This window comes from Emiliania huxleyi (assembly GCF_000372725.1).
Source record: "Emiliania huxleyi CCMP1516 unplaced genomic scaffold EMIHUscaffold_877, whole genome shotgun sequence".
Classification (NCBI taxonomy): Eukaryota; Haptophyta; order Isochrysidales; family Noelaerhabdaceae; genus Emiliania; species Emiliania huxleyi.
The window spans coordinates 1-14,831 of record NW_005195461.1 but is presented as its reverse complement, the minus strand read 5'-3'; the positions used below and the strand labels follow the sequence as shown (position 1 = coordinate 14,831).

Sequence of the window (14,831 nt, the reverse complement as noted above, 5' to 3'; positions counted from 1 at the left end):
GGGGAGGCGCGCGAATTCATTAAGTAATTAATTATTTGCACGAGATGTGCCGCGCGTCACGGGTGGGGGAGGCGCGCTAATTAATTAAGTAATTAATTAATTGCACGAGATGTGCCGCGCGTCCGAGGCGGGGGAGGCGCGCGTTCGCACGAGATCGCACGAGATAATAACGAGATGTGCCGCGCGTCCGAGGCGGGGGAGGCGCGCGCCACGGTCTAGTCAAGGGTACAAGGAGTCACTCAACTCATGCTTTGGCTGCCTGTATGGATGAGGACGAGCAGCCATGGCGTCTGCTCACCATGAGTTTGAATGCCCCATCTGCCTGTACCCATCCCCATGAGGCGCGCGCCGCCGGCATCGTCCAGCACGCGGTTCTGCTCGGCTTGCCCGCCTCCTCCGACCCTGCACGGTGGCGGCGGCTTCGCCGCGTCGTCGCGGGCCGGCTGGTCAACTGCTACCGCCCGGACGACCTCGTCCTCTCCCTCGCCCACCGCGCCGCGCAGCTCAAGGCGTTTGGTGTCGCCGGCCTTAGCCCGGTCCCGGCGGGCGCGGGCGTCGAGTCGTACAACGTGTCGCGGCTCGTGCGCGCGCACCACCGCTACCGCTTCACCGTCGGGCCGGTGCTGCGGCACGTGGGGCTCACGGAGGACTGAGGCGTGCTTTCGGTGGCGGAGTTTGAGGGTGGAGCGGCGCGGAGAGCAGAGGAGGGGCGCGCGCGTGCTGCATTCCGGTGCGCCGTGGTGTACCTGTGTTAGTGCCTGTGCGCGCAAGTCCCGTGCCCAGAAGACATAAAAAACAGACAGTCAAAATGTGGTTGGATTCCTACTGCCAATCCCTCCCGTGCCTAGATGGTGCCTAGTGCGCGTATGTGTGTACGGCTTTACGTATGTCCCGGATCTCTGCGCTCCGGGGAACGGGCGGAGCAGCGGGCAGCGCGACGCAGTTCGAGAGCGAGCGGCGGCGGCCGGCGGCGGCTTAGCACCAACCATGTCAGTGCAGGGGCTGGCTGCGTGGGCCCCCGCCACCGGACTCCGTCGGGCTCGCGTGTCTCTGCCCGCTGAGGGGAGCGCAGTGTGTGTGTCTATGTCTGTGTCTGTGTTTGTGTCCCTGTCGGCTCTGTGTGTGTCGTGTGTGACATAACGCTCTACTACTTACTTACTTGTATGTAACCACGATCGACGCGAGGACGCAAGTCCACACCAAACTCGCTGATTGGCTGATTGCCACAAGGAGGAGAGGTCATCCGGATGTGGCGGGACGCCGCCGGGCGTCTGAACCACACGTGTCCCTCCATTCACACTCTCCCAGTCCTTCCTGGTCTAGTGCCCGTCCTCTCCGCCCGTCGTGCTGAGTTGGTCGCACCTTCGTGCTTTCTTCGTCCTTCAGACGTTTCACCTAGAGCAAGCAGGGCGGAACGCCCCTTGGTCCACCCGCCGCCCGGGTGGGGCTTGCACGTGGCAGCGACTCGACTGGTCGCGTCAGCCCCTTTGTGAAGCCTGACACGCTATCCACTGCTCAGGCCATGCCTGACACGCCCACCAAAGCCTTGGAGTATTCCGAAATTCGGGATCTCCTACATGGCGCTAAACAAGAAGCTGATGCAATGGTGACGGAATGCAGTTTCGACCGTGCCGCCGCCCTCGACGGGCTTGCGGCGAACCTGGCCACTCTTCTCGAGTGGAGCCGACTGCATCACAGCGATGGCATCGGTTTCTTCCTCACTACGAATTGCGCTGTCTACATAGACAACATTGCGCCCACTGTTTGCTGCACCCAACACGATGCGGTGTGCTGCGCGCGCTACGAGCTGAAGCTGCTCAAGACGCGTGCCTTTGCCGACTTGCTCGAGTTCGTCGCCGATGACAGTCAGTCACCCACCGCCGATGATTTTGCGCAGGTCGGAACTGTCCACAAGACGGTCTCTGAGAGACAGGCTGCGGTTGTGGCCGAGATCGTCGTCTCCCAACGCGTCATCAAGCGGATCGACAACCTTGTCACCGAGGCGCTTCTCAAGGCCTTCTTTTCCGACGACGCGCTGCGGGCCATCTACCGCGAGAAGGCCGACAAGGTCAGTGGCGCTGGTGGCACTTCCGTTGCCCTTTTGGCTGCAATCCGCTCCGACATTGCTGGAGTTCGGCCGAAGCTCCAGAGGATCATCCTCGAGACTGTCGGCGTCAAGCCTTTTCTAGCTGCTGGTTTTGGCACTCAGAGTGGACGGGTCCACTCCGACTTTCGGCGGCGTTACCTCCGCCTCACCCGGGCCAACGATTGGCTCGAGGACGAGCGGCTCAATTCCACACAGCTTACTGCGCTCCTCCACAAGTTCCTCTCCGAGCTGACCAGTGCGTCTTTCCGATCCGACGTCGACGCCGCGCTGAACGCCATCGTCTGCGCGATGCGCAGCGCCGTCATCACGGACATGGATGAGGCCGCGGTTCTTGAGGGGGTCGGCAACGCCAATGAGGATGCCGACACCGCTGATTCCGAGTGCCGGTCCCTGCTCAGCGCCATCGTTGAGGTCTGCCGCCGGACGCGCTGCGACGGGGCGCTCGCTTTCGGCCTCCTCTGCCGGTGCATGGCCAAGCCCACCGACGATGTTTTTGAGGAGATGTTCTGCTTCCTCGAGTACTTCCGCCACCATCCCCACATCGGCCTCACCTACGAGCCGGGCTGGGATGGCGAGCGGGAGGGCGACGACCTCGTCGCCATGAGCGACGCCAGTTGGGAGACGCGCCGGTCCACATCCGGGTGGATCGTCCTCATGTGGCAGGCCACCGTACACTGGCGCAGCGTCCAACAGCCCTCCATTGCGCTCTCCTCTTGCCAGTCCGAGATCATGGCCGCTTCTGAGGCTACCAAGGACGTCCTGAGCTACCGTCGCCTTAAGGCCGAGCTCGAGTCGTACGTCAAGGACGGCGAGATCGTCACCCCTCCCGAGGCCCCGCCCACCAAGCAGTACTGTGACAACCAGGCCGCCATTGCCTCAGCCTACAACCCCGAGAACCACGGCAGGCTCAAGCACGTCGAGCGGCGCCACTTCTTCATCCGCGAGGCCATCGAGGAAGCCAAGATCTGTGTTCCTTTCGTCCGCAGCGACGAGAACCTTGCCGACTTCTTCACGAAGCCGCTCAAACCCCAGCGCTTCTTCGAGCTGCGGGACAAGATCATGAATGTCAAGGAGCCTTCCTCCCAGTCGGATGGGAAGTGAATCTCCGTCACCGATCCGTCACCGAGACGGAGCGCGGGCGCCGGCCGCGAGCGCGAACAGTGCCGCCCCGCCCCCACCCGCGAGAGCCATAGACTCTCCAGTGCATGTCATCCAGTCCATGCCCCGTCGAGAGGGACACTCTCCTCTCTATCCATGTGAGTGACTCGACTACGTCGAGGGGGGGGACGTCTGAACCACACGTGTCCCTCCATTCACACTCTCCCAGTCCTTCCTGGTCTAGTGCCCGTCCTCTCCGCCCGTCGTGCTGAGTTGGTCGCACCTTCGTGCTTTCTTCGTCCTTCAGACGTTTCACCTAGAGCAAGCAGGGCGGAACGCCCCTTGGTCCACCCGCCGCCCGGGTGGGGCTTGCACGCCGGGCACCTGGTTGCTCTCCTCCGCCAGACAGCCCCTCCCGACGGGGACGCCACCACCCTCGCCCAGGGATCTACAATGCTGTCTTAAGGTCCGACAAGGTTCGGCACCCTTGGCAGCGCCCGACCTCTTGACCTTCAACGGCACGACACTGCGGCCGCCCGGCAACGCAAGTATGCGGGACGAAGCTCACGTGCACCAGGCGTCGGAGCTCGCCGCGAGCTACTTCAATGTCAAAGCCAAAGTTGATACTATCTGTACGAGAACGGTCGAGAGCTGATCTTCGAAGCTGATCTCAACCTGTAGCTCTGTCTTCTCGCGCGAGAAACTGTGACCAGTTGTGTACCCCTAGCCTGCCCCCCGTGCCCCGAAACCGACTTAGCTATTAGGAAGCCCACGATAAGAGTACATATGATAGTTTAGACGATCTCTACATACGTTGGCCCTTACCAGACAAGACTTTCGTTAGATGTGAGCGCAACTTTCCTTTCTTTCGCGCAACAACACCGCAAATTTCCTCGCACAGACCTCGTCGCGGCTCAAAAGGTCAGGTATTGAAAAAAACTGTTCAGTTTTCAAAGGCAAAACACAACGCTCTGCGGTTGGTGCACCCCTCACACTGACACATTCCCCTCATCCCCGACCCTTGGCTGAAACATGTTCTGAGCACATCTACCTGCGAGCTAGCATCTCCGCATTTTCTCTTCCAGTCATCCGCCCGCGCCGCGCGCCATCACTGGGCGTCTAGTGCAGCCACTGACAGAGCTATTCCGAAGGAGTGGTCGACGCCTCGCCTAGAGTTCGGGTGGACTTGCGCACTGCTTAGCCCTGAGGGGGGAGTGTGTGTGAGGTGGTGTAATGTTGTCCCGTTTCAGGCGGCAGGTCAGGGGATTAGCCGGGAGGATTCGGCAGCTCAGCCCCTGCTGGCTGAGCGTCTGCAGGCAGCCTTCCGCCCGCGCCGAAATTCACAGCCCTCCCGGGCCGACGGGGTGCTCCTTGGATCGGGCCCCGCTCCCCGCTTTTCCTGTACCTGGACTGTCCGGGTTAGGAGGGTGAGAGTATTGGGTGGGCGAGGGCAGTACATCTGGCGGGTGGCGATTGAGGGACAGCGTGGGTTGATTGGGGGGTAATGGGCGCGCGGGCGGCGCTTCGTGGTCCTGGGCGAGCAGGGGAAGTGGTTAGGAGTCTTGGGCCCAGAGATGAGGATTGTCGAGATGTCATGCGAGAGCGGTGGGTGGGCGAAAGTAGCGCGGCTGGAGAGTGGTGTCCGAGGGACAATGGTGAGTTGTCAGTTGGGGCGCGAGACGCGCGGGAATCATACTGTATAGGGTGCTGATTGTGAGCTGAGTGCATGGGTGTATGGGGTTCAGAAATTTGTGGCGTCGAGGTTTGTGCATTGGTGGCTGGCGTAGCGGTCAGAGGTTCGCATTCGGGCCGGTTGGCTGCGGGTTCGAGGCCGGGCGGGGGGGGAGGGGGGGGGCACACCTCACCCTCACCCCTCACCATCCTCAAATCCTCGAATCATCGAGATCATCGAGAGCGTCGTGAGCGTTGATTCCGTGCTGATTTTTGCGCGCGAGCGTCGCGATTTTTGGTCTGGTTGGTCCGTCGTGGCCGGTGCGCGGGAAAGTCGCCGAAAACCCGCGCAGCCGGCCGATTGTACGACCGAGATCGCTGAGTTTTGGCGACGCGGCGCGCGCGTCGCCAAGGAGTTCGCAAAATGTCAGAGTTTTTTCAAGGTCAGGTATTGAGTGCGTCATTTTGGCGGGGTCTTCATTTTCGGTGTCGTTTTTAGAGAAAAAATCTGATTTTAGAGGTGTGGGTTTAGCTTCCTGCATCCTGGCGCGTGCAGCGCGCGATTTTTCAAGAAGGAAGTGGACTTTTTTAGGCTGGAGAAAAGCGCGTCCGTACAATACTGTAGCCCGAGGCTCGAGCCCCGCACGCAACTTTCTGGTAAGGGCCAATACATCAAACACAAAACGGCGCAAGACGGCGTACGTATTTCCGTATTTTGACAGGCAGCTACGTCCCGTATGTCCCAGAACGTGCGGCCACATCTCGGAGAGAGGAAGATGGGAGGTCGGCCTTGAGAGCTTACGGGGGTCGCCCGCGCCAATTAGGAAAGCCGCATCCGCCCCAGGGGCGTAATAGCCCGAACCCTGAGGGATCCCCTATTGTGATGTTAAGTGTGGGTTAAGAGGGAGATTCGCGCGAGGGATCCCTACAGAAGGTGGACGACGCTCGGCACCTCCGCGCTGGGCACCTGCTCCCAGTCGCTGCAGTGGGCGATAAAAGGGTAGCAAAAACTCAATCAGCTGATTCAGAATCTAAAGATTCCGTGCAAGCCGAGCAGCTGCCGGTCCATGCAGCCGAGCCAGCGACGTCCGCGGCTCCTGGCCTCGCCGGCGCGAGCGCAGCAGCTCCTGGCGTGGCAGGGCTGCTCCGTCCTCCTCACCGCCACCGGCTTCACCTCGCAGCGGCTCGCCGAGCGCGGCATCGCCGCGCCGACGGCACAGAGTCTCGCGGTCTACCTAGTGCTGATGCTGCACGCGATCACGGCGCGGCGCGACAATCGTGTCGCCGGCCTGCCGCCGGTCGCGAGGCCGTGGTGGCAGTGGCTGCTGCTCGGCTTCGCAGACGTCGAGGGCAACTACCTGATCGTGCGGGCGTACCAGTACACCGACATCACCTCGGTGACGCTGCTCGACGCCTTTGCCGTCCCAGGCGTGATAGGACACACCTGAGCCACATCTCGGCCATATCTCGGCCGCATCTCGACCACATCTCGGATTAGCCTCGGCCGCATCTCGGCTACACCTCGCCGTCGCTGCCCCAGGCGTGATGGCGCTCTCGGCCCTTACGCTCGGCGCGCGCTATGGCCGCAAGCAGATCTGCGGCGTGGCTCTCTGCGTCTCCGGCCTCGCGACGCTGGTGATGTCGGACGCGCTGCTGCGGCCAATGCACAGCTGGCACCCCCAGCCGTGGCGAGGAGACATGCTCTGCCTCCTCGGTGCCTCGCTGTACGCCTGCTCCAACGTGGCCGAAGAGGCGTTTCTGCGCTCCTCCTCGGTCTCCAACTATCTCCCGCGGCTCGGCGCCGCCGGCGCTCTCCTCTCGGCGGCGCAGTGCGCGCTGATTGAGCGCGAGGCGCTGGCCTCCGCGTGGCGCGCCTTCTCCTCCGCTAGCCTGGCCGGCCGCACCGAGCTGCTACTGCTCGAGCTGCTCTTCGTCGGCTCGATGGCGACCTCCTACTCGCTGGCCTCTTCAGTGATGACCACCAACTATCAACGAATAGCTATGAACTATTAGGCGTCCTCCTACTCGCTGGTCTCTTCTCAGGAATGACCAACAACTAGTAACGATCAGCGGTGAACGAATAGGCGTCCTTCTACTCGCTGGTCTCGCACCTGCTGCAGCGCGGCGCCACCGCCGCGGAGATGAACATCTCGCTGCTCACCTCCGACTTTTGGTCTGTTCTCGCCGGCGTCGCACTGCTCGGCTCGCGGCTGACCTGGTGGTACCCGCCCGCGTTCGTCGCGACGCTCTCAGGCCTCGTGCTCTACTACCACCGGCCAGCGCCCTCCGCCGCCCGGCAGCTGACCGAGCCGCTCAACGCGAGGCCGAGGGCCGCGGCGCCGGTGGGCGCGATGGAGGAGGGCGGCGCCGGCTTGCGCGAGGGCGAGGGCGAGGCTGGTCATCGCGCCGACGCCGCTGCTCGTGCCGGCGGCCAGCCCGATGGCCGCGTCGAATAGCCGAGGCTATTTGAATCCCGTCCGCTGACCGCGATTCGAATAGCCGAGGCTATTTGAATCCTATCGCCGCTGACCGAGCTGTCGGGCTGTGCTCGTGAGGGAGTTTTGTGAATTGTGCGATCGAGGGTCCTGCCCCGACCTTTTATAGATTTTTATCGTTTTACCTGACCTGGCCTGACCTGACCTGACCTGACCTGACCTCTGAGACCTTATCGCTTATGGCAGAGGCGCCCTCCTCTCAGTCCGAGACACTCGCACTTTTAACGTACGTAAGAGGGAGAGCGCGGCGCGGCGGTGGGGACCTGGGGACTGTGGTGCCGCGACACTGCGGACTGGGCGGGGGGCGGCGGGTGCAGGTGTGCTGTCTGCTGAGCGCGGTGCCGCTGCCCACTTCGGTGGCTTTCTCCCGCCTTCCTACACTACTCTCTTGGGTTTTTTTCGCTCCAATCCTGCGGATCTTCAGTCGGAGGGCTACGAAGCCTTCACACTCCAAGGGGCTGGCCGCTGCCGGTGGGGCGCGCGCGGCGTGGCGGGGGGCAGGAGGGGCAGCGTGTGTGGGTGTGCCCAGAGGTCCGTGCCCGCCGTGGGGCCCTCCAGGGGCCTTGCACTTTGAATGCTGTGGGGCTCCTGGCTGCCCGTGTCCGGGGGAGGAGATGCGAGGGTTGCCCCCCCTTGCCCCACCACTGTGTGTGTGTGGAGAAATTTACCTTACCTTACCCCTTGTTACCTAAGGGCTACAAGGTGTACCTTACTTACCTCACAACAGGCGCCCGCCCAGCGCGGCGCTGCGCGTTGCGGACGCGAGACGCTGGTTGGGCGGCAGCCACGCCGAGGACGTCGGCTGCGTGAGCGCGGCGTTCAGCTCGCGTGTCCCGACGGTGCGCCGCGTCGCGCCGCCCTCTCCTGCCGCCGGCGCAAACTCGGCGCTCGCGACGAGGAGGCGGCGCATGTGCGCCTTGACGGCGCGCTGGACAAAGGAGACCGCCTCGAGCTGGACGCGCGGGACGCCATGCCGGCAGCACAGGCCGAGCAGGCGGTCGTGCAGCGCGTTGAGCTGGTCAGCCTCGGCCAGGTCCACCGGCGGCGGCTCGGCGCCTAGGCCGGCGCCCGGCGCAGCGCCGCTCTCGTGCGCCTGCCCGTCGCCGGCAGCGCTGAAGCTCTCCTTTCCCGTGTCGTCCCTCCGTATCTTGAACGACAGCTTGAGCCCGCCGCCGCTCCCGCCGCTGCTGCCGCCGCCGCCCAGCCCGCCGCCGCCGCCGCCGCCGCCGCCGCCGGCCGCGTCGCGCGCCTGGCCGACGGAGCCGCTCCCCGACACGAGAGGCTTGCGCTCCTCTGCCGGCGCAGACGGCTGCGCGCCAACCTCCTCCTCCTCAGCCTCCGGTGCGCCGGACTGCGCCTCGAGAGCGGTGCGCAGCAGCGCCAGGATCAGCCCATTGTGCAGAGGGATTGCCTCCACCGGCAGCGACGCGAGCGCAAGCTTGTCAAACTCGGGCTTGTCGATCTGCAGGGTGAGGAAGCGCGAGAGCGCGTCCCAGTAGATGGCGCGAGCGTCGTCGGCGAGGGCGGCAAATAGGGCGGTCTTGGCAGCCGCGTCGGCCATGAGGGTTCGTGCTCCTTCCCAGACAGGGGGGGCTGCCTCGGAATGTAAGCGCACTATGGCTGTGCTGTCTCCTACACAGCCATCTTACCTAAGGATGGCTGAGCTAGCTGCAGTGCAGCCAGAGCCTCCAGGCCGATGGCTGCAATACACAGAGGGCAGCCATCCTGAGTAGGGATGGCTGGAAGCTCGCTGCTGCAGCCATACCGCACGCCCCGGGGCGGGCCCTCATGGCTGAGCTGGCTATATCGCAGCCATCTTGGGTAAGATGGCTGGGCCACAGCCAATCCAGCCATCTACTATGGCTGGGGCACAGTCAGTGCAGCCATCCTCCGGAGCATGGCTGGTGATAATTCGATGGCAGCCGTCCGCCGCCCCCGCCACACGCATAAATGGCTGCGCGCTTGCCGCCCCCGGCCTCGCGGGACGGCTGCCATTGGCTGCCATCGAATTATCACCAGCCATGGCTCTGGAGGATGGCTGCAAGCTCTGTGCCACAGCCATAGTAGATGGCTGAAATGGCTGAAATGGCTGTCCCCCAGCCATCTTACCCAAGAGGGCTCACCTCGAGGCGGGCGGTAACCGGTTATGGCTGCGGTAGTGCGTCTCCAGCCATGTCTACTAAGGATGGCTGCCGTGTGTGTGTGTTGCAGCCATCGGGCTGAAGGATGTGGCTGCACTGTAGCTAGCTCAGCCATCCTTTAGGTAAGATGGCTGTGTAGGAGACAGCACAGCCATAGTGCGCTTACATTCCGAATCGAGGTGCTCCGTCGCTGTCAGGCCGTCCCCGCAGACGCGCAGAGGTGTGGGACGGGAGGGTTGAGAGAGAGACCCATGACCATCCCATGACTACATGGACCACACTCACATTTCTTTGCATGTAATAGTTTTGTTATACCCTCATGGGGCACAAGAAAGAGGCTCTACGCACTACGGGGTCGGACTGTGTACGGTCTGTGCTGCTGTCGGGCTGTCAGCGCTGCTGTCAGGCCGCACTGTGTGCTGTCGGGCTGTCGGGCAGCTGTCAGGCTACAAATGAAGCTACCAGCTAGCCTTCTGGGGCCCTACAGTCATATATATGCCTACGGCGTCTGGGTGGGGTGGCCGCCGCCGTCTGTGCCGCCGCCGCCGCCTGCGCCTGCGCCGCTATATGCGCTCCCCAGGCGGCCGCCGCCGCCGGCGTGATCACGCCGTGTACTTTTAGGAGGAGAGGCTGAGAGTATGTGTAGAGAGTCCTGCTGGTCTCCTCTTGATCGTAGTGTCATAAGTGTGGCTGGTGTGTGTCAGAGCGCTGACAGCACCCCGACAGCACCACCTGACAGTACCTGACAGCAACAGCCCAACGTCTGACAGCAGCAGCAGCCTGACACAGCCAGCTGACAGCTCTCTGTCCTCTGACAGCTCGTCCGACAGCCGGTCTCGCGCGGTCTGACAGGTGACAGAGCAACAGCCAACACCCGACAGCTCCGACAGCACCCGACAGCTACAGAGCACCTCGACTGTCAGACACGCACCCGACAGCACTGACAGCACCTGACAGCTGGTCTGACAGAGGCACCTGACAATGCCTGACAGCTGCCCGACAGCCCGACAGATCACCTGAGTGTCCTGACACAGCAACCTCTTTGACAGCCAAAGTTGACAGCCTGTGACAGCCAGGGCTCAGTTCGTGTTCAGCGCGCACATTAAAGCTATAAGTCGCACACGCCTCACATCACACACGCACACGCACACGCACATCAGCCACGTCGACAGCACTACTTCGATTCCTTAGAGGTGCGACAGTTCGCTCGCTTTGTCGTGCGGCAGCATAAGCCCGTGCAACAGGCGAGAGACGCCTCCGTGTGTGCACAGCTCCAGGCGGCGGCGGTCGGCCTCGCACGACTCTGTCGTGCCATTGGGCTTGGTGGCGCGCTTGACGCAGCGCAGCCACGAGCGCGTCTCGTCAGGGCAGACCGAGTTGCAGAGGCACACCGTATTCTTGGCTTGCAGCCGCGCCTGCCGCCGCTTCGCCTCGGGCGCCGCCAGCGTCGCGAGCTCCTGCTGCTGCTCGACGTACTGCTGGCTGCAAGAGAAGACGCCGTTGATGGCGACGCGGCACCAAGGCTCCTCGATGAGATTCTCAAAGTGGCGAATCTGCCAGACGTCGTCGACAACCTGCTGCTGCACCGACCGAAGCGCCCGGACGTCGGGCATCGTTCGGGCAGCCTGCTGCTGGCGAGCTCGAGCAGCCTCTTCTGCCATGCCTCGCGCTTGACGACGAGGAAGTGCGCGCAGAGGGTCAGAGGGGAGGTGTTGCGCTCCAACCCTCACACGTCCTGTCGTCGGCCGCCTGGTGCGTTCGGCAGGATTTTCTTTTGTAGACCGCTAGGATTGAGAGCAGCCTGACTCTCAATCCTAGAATTAAAAGATAAACGAGATGGTCGCACAGGCTGTTTTGGCCTTGCTCGACTGCACCTCGCTCGTGGCACGGCACCCGCCTCCACTGCTCCACGCGCCGCGATACGCACCACTCGTGGCCCTTACTGGCAGCGTAGCGCCCGAGGAAGCGGAGGCGGCAGTCGAGAGGGCGGAGGCGCTCGCGGCGCAGGCACTGACGGCGCGGGAGGAGGCGGACAGGCTGGCGGAGGCAGCCGAGACTGCGGCGGAATCCGCCGCTGACCGCTCGGACAGCGCGGCGGAAGACATCGGCGGCTCACAAAAGTTCAGCCTCTCCATGCTCGCCAGCTCGTCCGCAGCGCAGGCCGCGTCGCTCGATGCGGGCGCGCAGCTCGCGAGCGCTGTGGAGGCGGCGGAGGCGGCGGACGAGCTCGACAAGCAGGCTGCCGAGGCGCTGGAGGCCGCGGAGGAGATGCTCGCCCTCTACTACGACCAGGAGGGAGGGGCGTCGAGCTGAGGACGGAGGAGCGGAAATGCCGGCACTCGTGTGTCGCAAAAAGCGCATGTGTGTGTCTGACTGTTGTACGAAGTACACAAAAAGATTTTGCAACCACGCCGTCGGCCGTCGCCGTCGATCGCGCTAAGCTCAAAAAAAAGCAACTACATCGACGATCGCGCCTCTGTACAGTCACGCTGGCGATCACGCCTCTGGGGCGGCGGGGGGCGGAGGACGGTGGTCTCGGCCCTCTCCGAGTCTCGGGTGGGAAGGTGTGGTGCACAGCTCTAAAGCCGTACGGGCGTGTGTTCGTGTTGACACAGCGACTTCTCCCCGTCTGTTGTGCGCGCGAAACAGCCTCCTGAGGCGGCCTCCATGGTTGTGGCCGGCGGCCGATCGCCCAGCACCGCGTCACGCGCCACGTACCGCCACTCGCCAGGCCGCAGCGCGAGGTCCTGCGAGCGGTGAAGGGGCGGAGTGGCGAGCAACGGTCGGAGCTGCTCTAGGCTGACGCCAGATTCGGCCGGATCTCGGCCGGATCTCGGCCAGATCTCGGCTACATCTCGGCGGCGAGCGCCTCGGCGTTGAGCCTCCCGACGCCCACGCGGACCAGGCGCAACGTCTTGTGTCCCGCGCTCTGCGTCATCCGCCGCACCTGCCGGTTCATCCCCTCGGAGAGCGTCACCTAAATCTCGGCTAAGCTCGGTCAATCTCGGGTCATCTCGGCTGATCTCCCCTCAGTCCGAGCGTCACCTCGAGCCACGTCACCGGACCGCCGGCGCGAGCGCCGGCCAGCCGTGGGTCGGGCGGGGCGCCGGCCGCCGTCGCCGCGCTCGCCGCGTCGATGCGCCGCACGGCACACGGGCGCGTCAGCCTGCCGCGGATATTCAGCCCGCCCGCCGCCATCGCAGCCAGCGACTCGTCGGTGGGGCGGCCGAACACGAGCGCGAGATAGCGCTTGCGCACGCCGCCCTGCAGCACCGCGTGGCAAAAGGCCCCGTCGTCGGTCAGCAGCAGCAGGCCCTCCGAGTCGCGGTCGAGCCGGCCGACGGTGTGCAGTCCCGGAGGAAGAGAGAGGTGGTGCAGGGTCGACCGACTCCTGGCGCCGCCCGCGGCGTCGGCAAAGCTGCAGAGCGTGAGGTACTCCTTCCACAGGGCGAGGTAGCGCTTAGGTGGGTCGGCGTCGCTGCTCGAGGCCGCCATGAGCGGCTACGAAGAGAGCGGTCACCCGAGTTGGAGAGCGATGAGGCAGAGGATGGCGCGACAGGAGAGAGAGCGTTGAACGACGGGCGGGACGACGGTGGGCGACCCGTGGGGGCGACCCGTGGGCGACCCGTGGGCGACCCGTGGGCGCCTCAGAGAATTTTACCAGAAGCCTCAGAAGAAATAGCTCGCGACGTCGCGCCGTCCTCCCATCCCGCACCAGTATGTGGGAGACTCGTGCCGCCGCCCCTGCCACCCCTGTGTCAGTGTGCATGTGCGAGAGACTGCCAGCGACAAGCTGGAGGCAGGTCGCTAGATAGACTGAGATGAGACCCAGTGGATGTGGGAGTCCACCGCGCACCGCGCTGCGAGCCTGTCGTGTCCCTTGTCAGGAGCAGGAGAGCCCCACCTGTCCCCCTGATCGTCCTTCCAAAATCCTGCTCGTGCAGGTGGGGACCCTGTCCTCGTCCCATCCCTCGTTTGGCGTGTCTGTTTTCTTTCTTTCTTTCTTTCCCATCCCGCACCACACCCCTCTTCTTAAAATCCCTGTGTGGTGGCGGCGTGCCGTCCTCCCATCCCTCCCTTGGTTGTCTGGTTTATTTCTTTCTTTTCCTCCCATCCCTCCCTTCGGGCGCAGCCCTCTCAGTTCACGAGGTGAACCGTGAACCCGGTTCATGAACCAGTTCGCGGCGGTTCACGGTTAGTTCACGGTTCGCGGTTCACGGACTCGGGGCGGGGGCTAGTCGGTTCACGGTTCACGGTTCGGCCCGACGCTGCCCCGCCTGGTTCGTTCACGGACACGGTTCGCGGTTCGCCCTTTTGTCCTGCCTCGGTTCGGGTTCACGGTTCAGAGTTCACGGTCCGGTTCGAGGGTGAACCACTGAACTAGTTCGTGAACCAAGCTTATTTTCACACCTCTTACACACCGACACAGTTCGAGAGATTTTTAGCAATACCAAACAACTCTAACACTCACACGTCATTCGTCATTTGGGGCCTTCACGCGCGCGCGAGACGTGCAGACAGGGTTGCCAGGTGAGAGCGAATGGCGCGGTTCACGCCTCGCACAACAGAGAGAGAGATGCGCTCTGCATGGTGGGACATGGTAAAAGAGAGCGAGTACTTGGGCGAGTAGGCCGTGCGGTCGACGCTGCCGCGCGCGACTTTGCGCGCGAGGCGGCGCAGCTTGAGAACGGCGGTGGGCGAGAAGCCGCCGCCGAACGTCTCGTGGAGCAGCAGGTTGAAGTTGTTGCGCTACCTTGACAAAGATCACGTCGTGGTAGAAACCGCGATGCGCCTTGACGTAGCCGTGGCCGTTCTTGTGGTCGAAGGGTTGGCCGGGCTGCCCGCTTGACTTCATTCACCTCATCGCATCCTCCCGGGCCAGCGTGGGGTTCCGCGAGGTCGACCTTGTACCCCTCGTTGTACTGCCGGGTGGCGGGTGAGCTCTGGTTTCTCCTTGTCACCGTGCACGACCCCGGCGCGTTGGCTGGGGCGCGCATTGCGTCCGCCCAGGCGGCGAGGACGCCGTCGTGGGGCCGCCGGTGGTTGTTTTGCACAGTTCGCGAACCACAGTTCGCGAACCATCCGTGAACCGAGACCCAGAAACTCGAACCAGCGCCGGTTCGCCAGACTCGGTCCGTTCACGGTTCACGGTTCGCGGCGGGTGTCGCGGGAGGAGTCGGTTCACGGATCACGGTTCACGGACTTGGGGTGGGGGCTAGTCGGTTCACGGTTCGGGGTTCACGGACTCGGGGCGGGGGCTAGTTGGTTCACGGTTCACGGTTCACGATTCCGGCGTGAACTGAGACGGCTGTCGGCTCT

The 14,831-nt window shown here is 63.6% G+C and overlaps 5 protein-coding genes across 5 annotated transcripts; 3 read left to right on the top strand and 2 right to left on the bottom strand.

The window, feature by feature from the left end:
* Positions 1 to 246: 246 nt before the first annotated feature.
* EMIHUDRAFT_250139 (hypothetical protein) lies at positions 247 to 653 on the top strand (the record flags this gene model as incomplete). The annotated part of the gene is made up of 2 exons (XM_005758224.1): positions 247 to 261; positions 342 to 653. The coding sequence occupies 2 exons, from the start codon at positions 247 to 249 to the stop codon at positions 651 to 653; spliced, it is 327 nt and encodes a 108-aa protein (XP_005758281.1).
* Positions 654 to 5,818: 5,165 nt separating this feature from the next.
* On the top strand, positions 5,819 to 6,811 carry EMIHUDRAFT_372382 (hypothetical protein). The gene is made up of 3 exons (XM_005758223.1): positions 5,819 to 5,866; positions 5,905 to 6,306; positions 6,417 to 6,811. The coding sequence occupies exons 2-3, from the start codon at positions 5,944 to 5,946 to the stop codon at positions 6,420 to 6,422; spliced, it is 369 nt and encodes a 122-aa protein (XP_005758280.1). The 5' UTR covers positions 5,819 to 5,866; positions 5,905 to 5,943; the 3' UTR covers positions 6,423 to 6,811.
* A 1,218-nt stretch (positions 6,812 to 8,029) lies between these two features.
* Positions 8,030 to 8,943, bottom strand: EMIHUDRAFT_460172 (hypothetical protein). Its single transcript, XM_005758222.1, has 2 exons — positions 8,630 to 8,943; positions 8,030 to 8,518 (listed from the first exon to the last, which is right to left on the bottom strand). Exons 1-2 carry the CDS (start codon positions 8,930 to 8,932, stop codon positions 8,090 to 8,092), a joined length of 732 nt encoding a protein of 243 aa, XP_005758279.1. The 5' UTR covers positions 8,933 to 8,943; the 3' UTR covers positions 8,030 to 8,089.
* Positions 8,944 to 11,348: 2,405 nt separating this feature from the next.
* EMIHUDRAFT_460171 (hypothetical protein) lies at positions 11,349 to 11,921 on the top strand (the record flags this gene model as incomplete). Its single annotated transcript, XM_005758221.1, has 1 exon — positions 11,349 to 11,921. One exon carries the CDS (start codon positions 11,349 to 11,351, stop codon positions 11,823 to 11,825), a length of 477 nt encoding a protein of 158 aa, XP_005758278.1. The 3' UTR covers positions 11,826 to 11,921.
* A 439-nt stretch (positions 11,922 to 12,360) lies between these two features.
* Positions 12,361 to 13,007, bottom strand: EMIHUDRAFT_77404 (hypothetical protein; the record flags this gene model as incomplete). The annotated part of the gene is made up of 2 exons (XM_005758220.1): positions 12,361 to 12,489; positions 12,558 to 13,007. 2 exons carry the CDS (start codon positions 13,005 to 13,007, stop codon positions 12,361 to 12,363), a joined length of 579 nt encoding a protein of 192 aa, XP_005758277.1.
* Positions 13,008 to 14,831: the final 1,824 nt, after the last annotated feature.

What these genes read in the sequence shown, in the direction of transcription:
- EMIHUDRAFT_372382 (XM_005758223.1), top strand. Translation starts at nt 5,944, where the DNA reads ATGCAGCCGAGCCAGCGACGTCCGCGGCTCCTGGCCTCGCCGGCGCGA.
- EMIHUDRAFT_460172 (XM_005758222.1), bottom strand. Translation starts at nt 8,932, where the DNA reads ATGGCCGACGCGGCTGCCAAGACCGCCCTATTTGCCGCCCTCGCCGAC. An exon ending in TCGTGTCGGGGAGCGGCTCC is followed by an intron (nt 8,519 to 8,629) that starts GTCGGCCAGGCG and finishes CTGTCGTTCAAG; the next exon opens with ATACGGAGGGACGACACGGG.